Source organism: Tyto alba, unplaced genomic scaffold (genome assembly GCF_018691265.1).
Source record: "Tyto alba isolate M040663 unplaced genomic scaffold, T.alba_DEE_v4.0 Super-Scaffold_2, whole genome shotgun sequence".
Lineage (NCBI taxonomy): Eukaryota > Metazoa > Chordata > Aves > Strigiformes > Tytonidae > Tyto > Tyto alba.
Window position 1 is genome coordinate 11,808,505 of NW_024881282.1, and position 16,609 is coordinate 11,825,113.

At 39.0% G+C, this 16,609-nt stretch overlaps 1 protein-coding gene across 1 annotated transcript; it reads left to right on the forward strand.

Annotated features, from left to right (window-relative positions):
* Positions 1 to 182: 182 nt before the first annotated feature.
* On the forward strand, positions 183 to 13,851 carry MED17 (mediator complex subunit 17). Its single transcript, XM_032990788.2, has 12 exons — positions 183 to 484; positions 809 to 975; positions 1,334 to 1,553; positions 3,685 to 3,821; positions 3,922 to 4,006; positions 5,109 to 5,261; positions 6,098 to 6,228; positions 7,261 to 7,445; positions 8,011 to 8,148; positions 9,156 to 9,273; positions 10,566 to 10,725; positions 12,628 to 13,851. Exons 1-12 carry the CDS (start codon positions 253 to 255, stop codon positions 12,831 to 12,833), a joined length of 1,932 nt encoding a protein of 643 aa, XP_032846679.2. The 5' UTR covers positions 183 to 252; the 3' UTR covers positions 12,834 to 13,851.
* The last annotated feature ends 2,758 nt before the right edge of the window (positions 13,852 to 16,609 follow it).

The window sequence follows — 16,609 nt, forward strand, 5'->3', positions numbered from 1 at the left end:
AAACGCCCCGCACCAGCCAAGCGCCGTTCTCGCCAGTCCCCTCAGGAGCGGCCCCGCCCCCTCACGAGCGCCCTCCGGAGAGAGCCGAGCCCGCCCGGCGCTGGCCCCGCCCCCTCCCGAGTGCCCTCCGGAGAGAGCCGAGCCCGCCCAGCGCTGGCCCCGCCCCGTCGCTGCCCCGCCTCCGCCCGGTACCCGTAGTCGGCGCGGGGGGCCTGCGCGCGGCCGGCAGCTGCGGCCGGAGGTCGGCGCAAGATGGCGGGCGTGCCGGCGGTGCGCATCAGCATCGAGTCGGCGTGCGAGAAGCAGGTGCAGGAGGTGGGGCTGGATGGCAGCGAGACCTACCTGCAGCCGCTCTCCATGTCCCAGAACCTGGCGCGCCTGGCGCAGCGCATCGACTTCAGCCAGGGTTCTGGCTCCGAGGAGGACGAGCCGGGTTCGGCGGGCCGCGCTTGGGCTGAGCCAGGCGAGGCGGAGGATGAGGAAGGTGAGGGGCGGCGAGCTCCCTGTCAGGCGACCCGCGGCTGAGCCCACAGCCGGAGCTCGCTCGCCGGGCTCCGGCTCTGCCCGGCCCGTGGCCCCGCAGGCGCCCGGGCGTGGCCTGCCTTGCCCCGTGGATTCCCGCGGATGGCCGTGGGTCAAGTCAGGATATTCCTGACGGAGTCCCAGCAAACTACAGCGATAGAGTAGAAAAGGATGGATTGAGATACCCTGCTGCTATGTTGTATTTCATGCCGTTGTGATCTTTCTCTGGTTTAAGAATGAGCCTTACATGGTATCTTTGTATCCCCTTCTTTTGTTTTATTTTTAGGTTTGGTAAAGTTTCAGCCATCCCTTTGGCCATGGGATTCGGTGAGGAACAACTTAAGAAGTGCCTTGACTGAGATGTGTGTGTTGTATGATGTTCTCAGCATTGTCAAGGATAAGAAGTTCATGACTCTAGATCCAGTTGTGCAGGATCCCCTTCCTCCAAAACAGGTATATTGTACCTAGTTGTGTAATTTGTATGGCTTGATACTAAAGATTTTTTTCCGCTGGACTCTTTCATGTATGATACATAAAAATTTATTAAAATGTTCCTTGTGATGTGCAGGCACAGTACTTTATGGGTCAGGGTAAGGCTAAGTGTGGCAGGTAAGGCTGATTTGAGAGGCCTCTTTGCTGAAGCTGTAAGCCAAAATACTACTTGTGGCTGTATAATGCTGGTGTGAAAGTAATTCTAAATAAGTTACTGAACATCCAGCAAAAATAAGTTATCAGTCACTATCAGTTTCCACTAATAATAATTTTTTGAGAATTAATGTGCAGGTAGCTTTTTTTCTTTATTTGTTACTAGAATCCTCAGTTTCTACAGTTGATTTCAAAAAAGAAGTCATTAGCTGGAGCAGCTCAAATCCTTTTGAAAGGTGCAGAAAGATTATCCAAATCGGTTGCAGAAAACCAGGAAAATAAGCGACAAAGAGACTTCAACTCTGAACTGCTAAGACTGAGACAACACTGGAAGCTGAGAAAAGTGGGAGACAAAATTCTTGGTGATCTGAGCTACAGAAGTGCAGGTAAACAAACAGTATGGTCTTTTGTTTTGCTCAGTAATAGATATTTATATTTTATGCCTTTTTTTGGTAAATATAAAACCAGATGGACTATCTCTAATAATAAATAATACAATTTCGTAAAAATTTATTGTAATTATGAGACAGGATTATAAAAGGAGGAAACTTGTTTTATTATCAGGAAAAATATTGTGCCGTCCTCATCCTAGAAAGTGATTTTAAAGACTGTGTAGGATTCTGGTAGCAATTGCTTTACAGAAACAATTCTGCATTGACAGTGTAGTTGATCAGTTGACAGGTAGACCTTGTAAGTCATTGGCTTTTATCTACATTTGGTCTGTAAAGCATTTATAAAAAATTGAGGAGTATATTGCATTTTCCTCTGAGTGAATATCATAGAATCATAAAATATCTCAAGTTGGAAGGGACTTATAAGGATCATTACGTCTAACTCCCTGCTGCTTGGAGGACTGCCTAAAAAAACATATGACTAAAGAGTGTCATCAAAGATAGATTTATTATACCTATTATTCCTACACTTGTGAGAGATTATGCTGAGAATATGCATTATTTCATGTATTACTGTAAGAGAGGGTAGCCAGCCCAGAGTTTTAGAACAGATTATGGAATGAACGATTGAATGCAGAATCTCACAAAACTGAAGATGTAGATACAAAGCAGGCATCTGAACTGGTTATGTTGGGCTTCTGTTGTCATCGGTGAAGTAAGAGAAGGACAAATTTAGGGTTATTTATTTTGTGTGCATGGAGAAGCTGTAGATGTAATCCAGAGTATGTCTCTTTAGTTGATTTATCCTAAACTAGATGAACTGTGCCCTGGATGTAAAAGCATGCAGTTAGGACTGATGTGAGCATCCACTTTTATCAGTCCCACCTGGATGACCAGCTGTACTTGCCTTTTACAGACAGAACATTGTCATAGTTTTAAGACTGCAAGCCAAACATCATCATCATTCCTTTAAATCAGTAAGGGTGTTGCACCTTAAGCTACTTGCTTGCAAAAGTTCAGACAGTTAACTTTTTGTCTTGTTTTAACTAAATACCATTTTGTTTGTTTTTTTTTTTTTTTTCCTCCATCCCTGCATCTACTGACACCATTTTGAAACACTGTTGGTTTTCTCCCATAATTATTAAATACCACTTGCTAACTTACTGTAAAGTATTACACATCACACACTGGAGGACTGAGATGCTTGTTACAATTACCTTAATGAAATAGCTTGAATCTTAGAATATGATTTTGAGTTTTGGTTATAAGGGTGATACAGAGTTATAATAGCTATGAGAGCATAAGATATGTTAAGGTCTTAGTAATAAGTAACTAGTATTGTGTTTGCCTCAATTACTGTCAAAATCGTATGGACTCTGAATTAAAGCAATGGGTACCAGAAGAAACTGGTCTTGGTTTGGGAGATCAGCCAAAGAAATGAGCATGTGCAAGGATGGGGTTCGGTCAGCAGACACAGTGAGGAAGACTGCCGACAACCACCAGAGGACCCCTGTCCAACAAAACCACACACGCATTAAAGATATTTGAATATGATAGTGATTTCCAGGAAATAACATGCATATGCTAATCCCTATTATCAATATACGCTCCCCTCTTTGATATTAATATCAAGGATTACAATCAGTAAAGTTAATCAATTATTACTGTAGAGTAGGAATATGGATAAGGTGAAGTAATTGATAAAACCAATCATTGTAAAGGTCAAATTAAGAAGTGGGCATTCTATGCATTTTTATGTAAAAACTTATGTAATCATGACTGTTGAAAAGGTGTATAAATATGTTATGTTTTGTATCTGGTGAACACTTTTTTGTGGAGCTATATCCCCTGTGTTCCCCAGCAGTGGAATAAAAAAGTGCCTGCTTATCTACTTTGTGTAGATGAGTTTTCTTCGCAATTGCAATTGCTAACATGCTGATGTGCTGAAATGAGCTTTCTAATTCACCTCTTCTTTTTAAGAAACCATTAAGGCATTTGAGTCAAGTGCAGCTATGGAGGTTTGGAGACTTTAGAAATACATATTCCTCCAAAACAGGTATGAGCTTCATTATTTGCAGAAGATGCTTTATGTATATTATGTATGTCTCTGTCCTTCCTTTCTTAGGCTCCCTTTTTCTTCATCATGGCACATTTGAGGTGATAAAGAACACTGACGTTGACCTGGACAAAAAGATACCTGAGGATTACTGTCCTTTGGATGTTCAAATTCCAAGTGATTTAGAGGGATCCGCCTATATCAAGGTTTGCCAGAGAAACTTTAATAATGTAGTGTGGATTTTGTTTTGGTATTTGTATGCTTGCAACAAAGAACAAACATCAAGTAACATTCTCTTTTGCCTAGGTTTCTATTCAGAAACAAGCTCCAGACATTGGTGACCTTGGGACAGTCAACCTCTTTAAAAGACCCATGCCAAAATCAAAACCAGGTATAGTTAGCTATAGGTTGTTTTTTGAGCATGTGCATCATATTATGTTTATTTGAAAATTTTAGCATATAGTTTGAAAGAAGAGTGAACAAGAATATTTTTATTTAAACTGAAATTTTCTGTTTAAGTGCTGCTTGGGCTTTGGAAATATGATGCTCTCAAAGCATAATTGTTCAGGTTTTCCATATGTGTTTACTCAGTTTCTGAAACAAAATTACTAGCTTTGTGTTTTAAGTATTCTGGAGCACCTTTTATTAGTCATTAAAAGCTTCAGCACATAACCAAAAGCAAACCAAGGTATTATGTTACATCTTGTTAGTTCAGCTGAGTGGAATGACTGTTCACTCTTAACTTTGCCCAAAATGCATCATTTGTTTCTGTGGCTCATACGTTTTCTCTGGATCTGAAACTGTGCTGGCAGTATGTGCATTGATTACCAACAGCTCACCTGGCAGATAGCAGATTGATTTATCTGGTATGTGCCAGTATATGAAGCTGTAAAACTTTGAGATTAAAAGCTCATCCTTTAGTCTTTAGGATTAAAAGGAACTGGCAGGATTTCATTTCAGTGGTCTGTGGCACAGATGCTTGTGCTGTCTTGAATGTAGACAGGATGCTGTACTATGTAGATGATTCATATGGTACACAGGGTATACCATAGAGCTTGTGTACTTCCTCAGACCAGAAACTTCCAAGAATTTTGGGCCTGTAAATCCTGTGAAAGCACATACATGAACTTAACATTATTTGGTGGCTCACTGTAGAGTGAATTCAACAAAGCTAGAAGTATCACTGAAAGTAAGCTGCAATTTAGGAAGCAAAGGTTCATAAACAGAGTTCACGAAAGGCCTATGAATGTAATACGCAGTCCCATTAGGGAGTTTCAGTTCACAGTATACATATATCTAAAATAAAATGCATTAGTGTTATCTTAAAGTACTTGCTTTGAGATAAAACTCTGAAAATATTCAATTTGTGTAGAAGATACTGGCTACCTTACCTTAGAGCTTACTCATAGCTACTGCACAGTATCTGCTATCTGAACAAAAAGATAACTTCCCCTTACTCTTTCTTTCTGCAAATGTTGATTTGTATTTTTCAGGTTCTCCACACTGGCAGACAAAGTTGGAGACTGCACAGAATGTTCTTTTATGTAAAGAAATTTTTGCCCAGCTGTCACGAGAAGCTGTTCAAATTAAATCACAAATTCCTCACATTGTTGTGAAAAATCAGATAATCTCCCAGCCTTTTCCAGGTAGGAAGCTTTTTAAGACTCCTCCTCCTATGATTATTTGCTTAAACGTGAACTGAAATTCTGATTGATGTGACCCCTTTAATGTGCAGTTCTTTTAAAAAAAAAAAAAGGTAGTCTCTTTGTTTCTCAAAAACTTTGAAAAACAGAATTTCAATTTTGCTTGCTAATTATAGAAACATTCAACTAATGAACTTTGCACTTTAGTTTCTAATTTGCTTGTATTTTATTGTATGGATTTGTGATTGTGTGTTTTTTGTCAGCAGCACTTAGAGCTGTCAACTGTAATGCCATGTGCACATTGCAGTTTGGAGCTGTGCATAAGTCATTGCTCCTGGATTGCATGCAGGTAAAATTTAAGACTTAAGTTAATGAGTCTTCAGAAGAATGAAGGCTAATATTCTTTAGTGAGGATAATTAAACAGCACAAAGATGGCTTGGAGTTGGCTGGTGAATCCTCTGTTCTTACAAGGGATACACAGCTGATTTATATCATGTGAAGAGTATGTTTCTGGATTGCTTAACATTTGTATGATGGTAAATCATTCCTTCTTTGGGAAAGGAATGGGGTCCTGGGGACTCTTCTTTTTGTGTGGGATTGAGTCATAGAAATCGGTGTGAAAAGCACAATGGCTGGTCAATGATTCAGTAAGTAGCAAGTTTTACTTGCCTTTGGTGCTCTGCTTACCAACATCACTCTGATTTTTCTCTGATACAATGAATATTGGTTGTAAAACTGTTGACTATAAAAGGTGAAGAAAAGCAGTTCTCAGTAGCTTCCTTGAAAATTGTCAGTGTCCTAATTTTTATTTTTCATTTTTTAATCTGCTTTGTTACAGGTTTGCAGTTGTCTATTTCTTTGTGTCACTCTTCCAACGACAAAAAGTCACAAAAGTCTGCTTCTGAAAAACAGAATCCAGAAGATCATCTCTATGTTCTGGAACATAATTTGCATCAACTTATCAGAGAGGTAATTCATTTATGGTCAAGTACTGGAGAGGTTTTGGGCTTTTGTTCAGTCTTCTGCATAGTGTGTGACACTGTTGTAACAACAGGATACCACTAGAGGCCAGTCACCTTCTAACCGTTTGTGTAAGGCAGCCTGCTGTTCAGTTTTAGTGTGTTTAGGTGGTTAGGGAGTTCCAGTTAATGCTTTCATGGAACGCTAGTTCTTTACTTAACCTCAGGCTCAGTTGCTCACTTCAGAAGAGCCATCTAAGGTTTTTCCAGTGTGTACAGCTCATTGGTCTCCCTTTTTTCTTTGTGTATAATTAGTACTTGTCAGGTACTTTAAGTGAGCATCTGTTCAGACCATACTCCCGTGAAGAAAGAATAACCAGTTACCATAAGAAGTTTGCTTCTTTGAGGTCCACTTCTCTCCTTTGGTGTTTTAGATTCTTGTATAATCTAACAGAAGGACCTGCAGTAGAAGGTTGAGGTTGCATCTGTTTGGGAAAGGAGCACAATTTTAGATGTCTAAGCACTTAGAATCCATGTTCCGGAGAGCGTTCATCTTAGAGGGTGGCTTTGCAAGTCATGCAGTTGTGTGGAATGGTCCAGTGTTTTAAACACTGAACTAAGTTTCATGAAGCTTTGGCTCAGTGCCCAGCTCTGTTGTGAATTTCTGTTCTTGACTTTGAACAGGTTGCTAAATCTTTTTGTACCTCAATTTTTTATCTCTGAACTGCTTCCTTTATTCTTGTTTGACTATTCTGTCTGTCTCCAGAGATGCATATGAGGCAGAGTTTGTAGGAACTACCGCCTGACTACCAAATTATTGTTAGCTAGCACCTTATTTTAAAAATCACTTTGAGAGGCAAAGCATGAGCGTAAAGCTGGCTTTAAAGTGCCATCAAGTTTATCAAGTAAAAGGAGGTGCACTTTCTGAAAATAGATACACTTAGAAAACCCGATGTGAAGCAGCATATTGTAATGTACATAGTATTTATTGCAGATAAGCTATTTAGACGCTTCCTTTAATAGTATCTGTTGTTTGTTGCAGTGTCACAAGCAAACCCTGAGTTCAACAGTGATGCCACATCCAGCTAGTGCACCTTTTGGCCATAAGAGAATGAGACTTGCAGGACCCCAGGCTTTTGATAAAAATGATATCAGTTCTTTACAGTCAAATGAAGGACTTCTGGAAAAGATAATAAAACAGGCAAAACATATTTTTTTGAGACGCAGGTAGGTCACAAGCTATTCTTGTTAAAGTTATGATAAAATGTACCATTATGTAGAATACATTTTTTTTTTTTCAGTGTTCTTAAAACTATCTACTTTTTCCTTCACTGTTAAAATAGACTTTATTTTTAAGTACTAAGAACTGATAACATATCATGAAATATGAGCAAGCAACACTCCAGTAGTAAACAAAAAAAAATAAGTCAGATTCCTTTAAAATCTCTGAGTTATGACATAGGCTGCTGGTAATTGTCCCTATTTTTCTTAAACTTCATAAATCTTTTTTAGTATTTGCTTTACAGTAACCAGTACTGAGTAATACCACTTTAATACTGCTGCAGAATGTATGTGAGATGTACAGAGTAAACAAATGTGCCTCATTAGCACCAGAATGGTGCTGAAATAGAACTTTGATCTACGGGGTTCTGTTAAATTAGCCTTTTGTGTGTGTGTGCACCACCAAAAAAACCCCACAAACAAACTAATGAACCTACTAATTTCCTTGAAACAAGATAACAGCACAAACTGTCTAAGATTGTTGTGCATGAAATGCATCTTTATCTTCTAGAACTGCTCGAACCATTGACAGTCTGGCTAGTCGTATTGAGGATCCTCAGATTCAGGCCCACTGGTCCAATATAAATGATGTTTATGAATCCAGTGTTAAAGTTCTAATAACTTCTCAAGGATATGAACAGATATGCAAGTAAGTATGAAAATGCACATATCTCTCTCATTTTACAAGCATGCAGCAATGGCAGCGTGTATTCAAGTTGTATTTTACAAGTTTAGATTCTTTTCAGACAGGCAAGTAGGAACCCATTATTTGTGTGCGAGTGTTTTTGAGTTGTGAGGGGAACAGCCACCCTAAGAAAACTCTTCATCCACTTTACACTTTTATGAAGAAACTTAGTAAGTCATTAAGTAGTACAGTTTCCTTTCTAAGAAGGAATTGAAAGTCAAAGAGGCTGTTTAAGGGGGGATTTGCTTTGGATAGTGATAGCTGAACATCAAGTATCTTTGTATGTGCTGGATTCTAAACTTCCATTCTGGTCATGGAGAGCTAGTCAGTGCTCAGTCCTAGCTTGGTTGCATAGGTACTGAAATGTGGTACTCGTGTAATTCAGGCTATTATTTATGCACATTATCTTTGAAATCAGAGGTTTCATGTTCCAGAAATAAATGTCTGCATGCTGACCAGCAGTGAATTAACTAATGCATTGGCAGTGAATGCCGTGGTTGTTTCTTCTGTTTTGAGCACTTCTCTCTGGCTGTGTCCACGGTATGGAGCAGGCTGCAGTCATTGGTGCAATTTGCAGGTCTCAGTTCCAGAGCACATGTGCTGCCCAGGTCTTGGCTGTAGGATAGAACAGGTCCTGAGTACACACCATTTTCCCTTTACCACTGGAAGGAAACTTGGGGACAGTGGCAGGCAGGGAGCTGTGAGGCACCTCAAGAGGTTTCTTGACCTGAACAAGCAGTGGACCAGGTCTGGGAGCATGGCACAGAATATGTCCCTTGTAGTATAGAGGTTGCTGTTGTGGTGAGTGATGAAACTTTAAATGGTTGGAGTTGCTGTTGTATCCCATAGGCTTTGCATCATCCTCATCGTAGCGTTCTTGTCAATAAATGGGAGGGATTATGTGTTCTTAGCTTCCCGCTTTCTGAAGTGTTGTAATGCATTTTGAATAAATATTCGTCTTGTCTTTGAAGATCCATTCAACTACAGCTGAACATTGGAATTGAACAGATCAGAGTTGTGCATAGAGATGGAAGAGTTATTACACTGTCCCATCAAGAGCAAGAGCTGCAGGATTTCCTTTTATCTCAGGTAGACTCATATGCGTTATTGTTCCCTTTCTTGTAGTGTTTAGGAAACAGAGGAAGTTAGAATCTCACCTTTATGTAGAAAATGTTAGAAAACTTCAAATAAAGATAGTGAAAATAGGAAAGTAGACGACTGAATTTTTCAGTATGTTTGTATAGTGTCTTTAGCAACTGTTACAAAAATATAATGCCAGTTTTTATGAAGGTCAGTAGTAATAATATTTTTTTCCCTCCCATTTAAAATACATTTCTTTATGCTACTCATTATGGAAGCACTAAGATTGTTGCTTGCTTCAGAACAAGTCAGGGAGAGTCATAGCAGACAATAAGGTATGAAACTTACTGTAACCAAGTCCTATCTAGAGTAGAGATCTTAATGAGCCCACAATTACTGTCATTTCAACATTGTCTTGTTAATGTTCACTTTGCATCGTCCTTTACTAAACCAGCTGATATTTGAATGAACTGTGTTTTCTTAATTGCTTAGAGCAAGCTGCTGGTTTTATTCAGAAGTGACAGTTTCCCTACTATGCATTATAGGTAGTCAAAGTACAGGTCTTTAATAACAGTGGTTAGCCTGTTGTAGCTATACAAGACTCCACGACACAGAAAACAAGTTGAAACAGATTCTGCTGAGGGTATCTCTTTTTGTTCAAGTGTTTTCAGACTTGTCCATTCACAGAAACTGCTGAACAGTGCTAGATACTTCCTTGTTACAAGTGTTAAGTTTTGATACAGAAAAGCATTAGCATTTAAACTTCTAAGCTTTTAAATCTTGGTGCTTACACTTGAGCATTAATGGAGATAATCATGCATCTGAGAACCTGAACCTTTTTTCATGAGTTTATGATAATACTGTCACAGGTTTTATCTTTTACACTAGAGGTCTCATTTCCATTCAAAGAAAGGATTATTTCAAAATCTTGTTTGTGTCACTTGAATTAGTTCCCAAGACCTAAACACAGGCTTTTGGGAAAAAAAAAAAAAAAAAAAAAAGGCAAAAGTCATATACCTATGAAAAATTAATCTAACTGCAGTGTGCTTAATACTTAAGTGGTCTTCTCTGTCTGCAAAGGTACTAGTCTAAATTAAAAGAACACAGAGTTCTACTAGCACTTACATAGCATATATATTAAGAAAAAAAAAGTTTCTCTGAAACTACAGAACTTAAAAGACAAAGTCACTTTTATAAATAACTACTGTACAGCAGAATAAAAAATGCTTGGTAAAACCAGTAAGCAGTTTTTTATAGTGTGCAAATACTGAACAGAAGACGAGCTTCTTGTTATCTTTCAGATGTCACAGCACCAAGTACATGCAGTTCAGCAGCTTGCGAAGGTTATGGGATGGCATGTGCTGAGTTTCAGTAATCACGTCGGTCTGGGGCCGGTGGAGAGTATTGGCAATGCATCAGCAATAACTGTAGCATCACCAAATGGAGACTATGCCATTTCAGGTAGTGCTTTCCATTGCAAATATATGAAAAAATCTTAAAATTCTTCAGCAAATTCCACAAGCTTTTTAAGTCTCTTTCTGAGGTTGTTTGTAGAATATTTTACTATAAATCGACATTATTCTATAAAAGTCTAGAGAGACTCTCTCTCTTGTGTATGGAATTGACACCTGAATTGAATCAATACTTTGCCCAGTAAGCCACTTAATATAAACCTGATTTAATTTATAGAGGCTTGAAAATATTTCTTAGAATTAGTGTAGAAAAAATAAATTACAGAAACCATCAAGATCCTGAGAGAAGGGAACAAGGCAAACAGCAGGATCACAGCTCTGGACTGAATGAGAACAGAGTTTGGTCTCTTCAGGGATCTTCTTGGAAGAATCCTATGGGATGGAGAGGAGTCCAAGAGAGCTGGTTTAATTTTTTTAATTTTTTTTTTATTTTTTCAAGGATCAGCTCTTTCAAGCTTAAGAATGGTCATTCCTATGTGCAGGAAGTTGTGCAGAGATAACAGATGATCTGTGTGGATGAATAGGGAGCTCGTGACTAAACTCATGGCATAAGAAGGAAGCTGCAAGAGATAATAAGCAGGATCAGTTGACCTGGGAGGAAGATAGACTGTCCAAGCATGCATTGATGGGGATAGGAAAGCTTGAAGCCCACCTGGAGTTGAATCTGGTGAGGGATGTGTACAGGGCAACAAGAAGAGCTTCAACAGTTATGTTAGCAGCAAAAGGAAGAATAGGGAAAATGTGAGCCTGCTGTTAAATGGGGAGAGGACCTGGTGGCACAGGCCCAGGTACTCGATGCCTTCTTTGCTTTGGTTTTAAGACTGGCCTTCAGGCATCCCAGGTCCCTGAGAGCCATAGAAATTTTGGAGCAAAGATGACTTACCCTCAGTAGAGGAGGATCAAGTTAGAGAACCTTTGAACAGACTAGATGTACACAAATTCACAGGACCAGGTGGGATGTATCCATGAATGCTGAGGGAGCTGAGTGATGTCATTGTAAGGCCACTCTTGATCATCTTTGAAAGGTCACGGTGATCAGGCAGGGTTCCTGAGGACTGGAAGAAGGCAGATACCACATCTTATATTCAGGAAGGAGAATCTGGGGAACCTCTGGCTGAAATCTGGTCAGCCTCACTGCAATTTCTGGAAAGTTGAGGCAAAAAAAACAGTCCCAGAAGCAGTTTCCAAACATGAAGGAGAAGAAGGTAATGGGGAATAGTTGGCATCAATTTTTGAGGGAGAAGTTGCATTCAGTCAGCCTGATAGTCATCTCTTTGTAAAAGACTACCTTGGTAGGTGAGGGGAAAGCTAAGTGTTATCTCCCTAACTGCTTATTTAAAAAACAGGGAAACAAACATCACCACTGCTCCCCAACATCAAAACACAAAAATCTACCTAAGCCCATAGAACACCACCACCCCTCCATCAGTGTTGCAGAATTTTGTGATTAAAAGCAGCAGCTCTCCTGACTGACTTAATTCCTGACCGTTTGAGATAAGTCCATTAGAAACAATTTCTTTTTGATCAAGTTCTTCAACAGGATGGTAGGGAATACATTCAAGGGAAGAACTGGCAAAAAACTTTGCCCTTCCTAGCATCATTCGGGAAAAATAAATGCATTTGTAAGGTGTATGTGTGGGGTTTTTTGTCAAACATTTCTCTGGTTTGCTCTAACCAAGAGCATGCAGTGCTAAAGCAACAAAATCATAGCAAAGTGGGAGATGAAAGAGAAAATTAAAAAAAAAAAAAAAAAGTAAGATAATTTCCCTTGATTGCTTTCAGCATGTTTGGAATTGAGTAGGAGTAATATATAGCATACACAAGGAAGGATATTTAATATGAGGAATACCTACAGTGTAAAAATGCTCATAAAAATCTCTGTTCATCACAGTACGTAATGGTCCGGAAAGTGGCAGCAAAGTTATGGTTCAGTTTCCACGGAGCCAGTGCAAGGATCTCCCCAAAGGCGATGTGCTGCAAGACAACAAGTGGAATCATCTTCGAGGGCCGTTCAAGGAGGTGCAGTGGAATAAAATGGAAGGGCGTAACTTTGTGTATAAAATGGAACTCCTCATGGCTGCCCTAACTCCATGCTAATAATCCATCAGCCACTCCATGGCAGCTTTGAATCATCTCTGTGCTGTGAAGAAGCACTTCCCGTGCAGCAAAGGGAATCGGAACTTACGGGGCAGTACAAGAAAGCAAATGCAAATTCATTTCCTGTACAGATATGTCCATTGTAGTGTTTGTAATAAAACTTTTTTTCAATGACGTATAAAATACAACTTTCTGAAAAAGTTCCGTTCAGCTGTATCTTTTCAAATTTCTCTATTCAGAGTAACATAGCTAATTAACATTTTTCTTTTATAAAATGAAATTCAGTAGTCCTTTGTAACATGAAAGGTGTTTGCTCAGAGTCATTCCCTTTTCCCTTGTGCCCTTACTTTTTCTCAATAGATCTTAGCAAGTATTTCTGGAAGATGAAAATTATTAGAATTGAATTGTGCTGTTGATAAGCCTTTTAGTGGCTTGTACCACAGGGAATGGCTATCTTTGTGGAAGCTAATGGACTCATTTGAGCAGTGGGACAACAGAGAAGAAGCAGAATTCACTTGTCAAGAATTAAGACTAAACAAAACTTAAGAATCAAGGAACAGTCTTCACTGCCTGACATTCTTGAGTTGGAGTTTGTACATTGATGTGGCTTCTGGGTGACCCATTTCTTTTTGAGAGATGTATTTACTTAGTGATTTGTTTGAGAGTGCTACGAAGTCACAGCTTGAGGCAAATGTCTTTCTGACAGCCATAAATGAGACTGTGGTGTTAGTTACTTTGCTTGTTTTTTGTTCTTGTTTTTTGTGAGCATGTAGAGGAAAGGGTCTTACTCTGCAAAATTCTGACCATTTGAGTTTGTGGGTGGCTTGTGTAAATTGATGTCTGGATAGAAGCAGGTAACTCATGCAGTAGATCTTGGATCTCCACACTTGTGCTGCTGCTTTTGGTTCTGTTTTTTTCTTTCTGCACTGTCACTGATTATCATCCAGGGTAACAGTAATATCCTCCTGAGGATCAGCTGTTTTGAGTTGTTTTAAAATAAAAAAAGTGTTTTTTTCTCTTTTGGTTGTAATTGTAGCCTTCTTAAAGCTTCTAGTAAGGTGTTGCACAAAGCTTTTCTTTTGTTTGATGATTTATTGCTAAAGGTCTTTTTGAAACCTGTATGAACTGGTTCAGACTTCTGTTCATATTGTGTGTTATGAGGTGTGTGTGTGTGTATACATATATAGATGTGTGTATATATAGGAGAACTTCTTTCATATAGAACATGTTTGAATTGAACATCATACTTGTATGGTGACAGTTGTTATTTTGCTGTATTCTTGAGCAATAAAGAATAGTTGTAGGAGATCTATTTTAAGCAAATGCTTGTGTTAAGGTGCTGCTCAGTGTGTATCCAAAGCAGCTATTGTACTTATGTTGGTGTTTGCCAGTGCAGAACATCCTATTATTTCAGTTCCTTCAAGTACTTGGCTTCTGTGCAACTGAACTATGAGAGAGAAAGGGTTTTCCTTTCAGGCTCTGAGTTACTCAAGACAGCTTACGAAAATGAAAAAATATTAGTTGAAAGCAGTCTCTTGATCTTGAAAGACAGGTGAATCTTACGAAAGACCTGTGGTGCCAGGTCCCCTGTTGCTTGGCTGGTAGGCACTCTATGATTACAGGCAGAGGGGTTTTGCTTCTTGGTGCACAGTTCAGCCAACAGCCTGATGCATCTGTTTGTGCATCTGATTATATGAGGCTGTTTTGACTCTTGGCAACACAACAAATCTTCTTTTACTAATAATTAGAAGATGAGCATGTGAAACTTAACTGTGTCTTTACACTTTACTGTTCTTAACCTAAATTGACAGGCCTGCATATGATGATAGCTTTTTCATCAACTAAGCTCTTCATTACGAAGTAATAGGATCTCATAGTTGCAGGATTTATCCCCTTCTGAAAAGAAACAATGGATGTAAGAGGAGTTCTCTTGTGTTACGTAAGTGCAAGCACTGCATGTTAGCAGTAAAGACATTTATCAAGACTTGTAGGCTTATCTGCTAAAAAAAAAGTGTTACGGACCTGGAGCGTGTCCTTTAGTGTTGAATACACATGGATTCCTAATTTTAATGGAAACAGACTGATGAGGCCTCTAACAGAGGGACAGTCTTGAAATTCCTGGCAGTGCGCATCTTTGAACATGAAACGAAGACATTAGTGTATGATTAAGATCTTTACAACTGATTGCCAAAGCAGTCTTGTGAACTTAGACATCTCTTTAATTAAAGTCTAAAACTAAAATGGCTTAATCCTTTTGATCACTTGGAGTGCTCTAAATATTAAATTTGCTGCTGTTCTACGTGGAGTTTGCAAGTGAAGTAAGAATAGCTATTAGTTTCTAAACTTACATTTTAACAGCTTGCCATAAGACTTTAGATACTTCAGGCACCTCCAGCGTACCAAGAAACTGCTACAGACAGCTTTGCCTCATGTTCTGTATATCAAATATTATTGACATTAATAATGCATCAGTTTCAGAAAATGTAATTTTTAAGTGACCCTACCTATGTACAGTAAGCATGTTCAAATCTGTGTAAAATCTGTGGGTGAGGAACGGTGTGAAAGAAAAGCAGTGCATAGGCTAACTGCACTGTGTCTTCACTGGATGTTCTTTGGATCCCATGTGTTTGTCTAGGATATTATTACCTACAGGCGAGGTTGGCACCAGTGTCAGTAACCAAGGACGGGTGCCTGAAATAGATGTATCTTTAGCCAAGCTGAGCCAGGTAGAACTGTGCTAGTTGGAAATTTCTTACTGCTGTTATAGTTCATCTTAAATTGAAGAATTAGAAGTGGTCATTTCCTAATTTCATCCCAGCTTTTAAGTATTGTAGTTTAAAAGCATAAGTGGTCTCTACAATTACAGCAATGCATTCAAATGACCATTCATATCTGTATGCATTTCCTGGCTTTTCCTTTGGCAATTATAATATTCAAGTCAATGCTAACAGATAATAATGGTGTTATGTGTAAGCTGCACTTTTTGTATTTGCTAAAGAAGTCTGGCAAAGCGTCTGCTATATGCTCAGGTGAGCCTAATGAATAACTTCAGATTTAAGTTCTAAGATTTAGGGATAAAAAAAAATCTGCAATACCTAAACAGAAAAATAATAATGTTTGCTATATGTATACATTACTAAAGTACTTCAAGCTTGGTGACTGAAACAGACATGTTTACAATTTCTTTGTTGTCACTGTTTAGTTCACTCAAAGGTACAAAAGATTGCCAATACAAACTTAAAGTGAAGGATTAGAGCAAACTATTACTTTTCCAAGCTCTGCTGTATTTGGAATTTTTTTTTTTTTTTTTCATTTCTCACCTTTTTTGACCTGTTCTTCTAGATGCAAGAAGGAGCAACTAGCTGAATCTGGAACCTGAATTTATGAGTGGGTGAGATGCCCTTTGTACTACAAATGGCCAGTTCAATCCGGGGATGAGTTTTTAAAGGTATTGTGTACAGAGTGCTTTGGGAAAAGCCTGTTTGGCACCTACCTGCATTGTTATGCGCTTGGTGAGAAATTCGCTGTTTTCCCAGATCTATCTCATAATACCTCTGCACCTGAGCATCATAGTCCCTGACCAGATGGGAAATTCTGTCTGTTCTGCAAAAGGTTTTTTGCAAACAAGTGAGGTGAAGTGTGAGAAAGGCAGTAGCAGCAGTTCGGCTCAAAAACCCACGTGGCAGTCTGCAGACACAGACTACTCCATGGTCTCTTAGATTTTCAAAGTTTATTTCACATTGCAAAATTCTTGTTATGAAAGCAAAACAGAATAA

Excerpts from the sequence above, each read along its gene's own strand:
- MED17 (XM_032990788.2), top strand. The coding sequence starts at position 253 with ATGGCGGGCGTGCCGGCGGTGCGCATCAGCATCGAGTCGGCGTGCGAG. Across the intron at positions 1,554-3,684 it reads TCTGAGCTACAGAAGTGCAG|GCTCCCTTTTTCTTCATCAT; the intron begins GTAAACAAACAG and ends TTCCTTTCTTAG. Across the intron at positions 6,229-7,260 it reads TGCATCAACTTATCAGAGAG|TGTCACAAGCAAACCCTGAG; the intron begins GTAATTCATTTA and ends TGTTTGTTGCAG.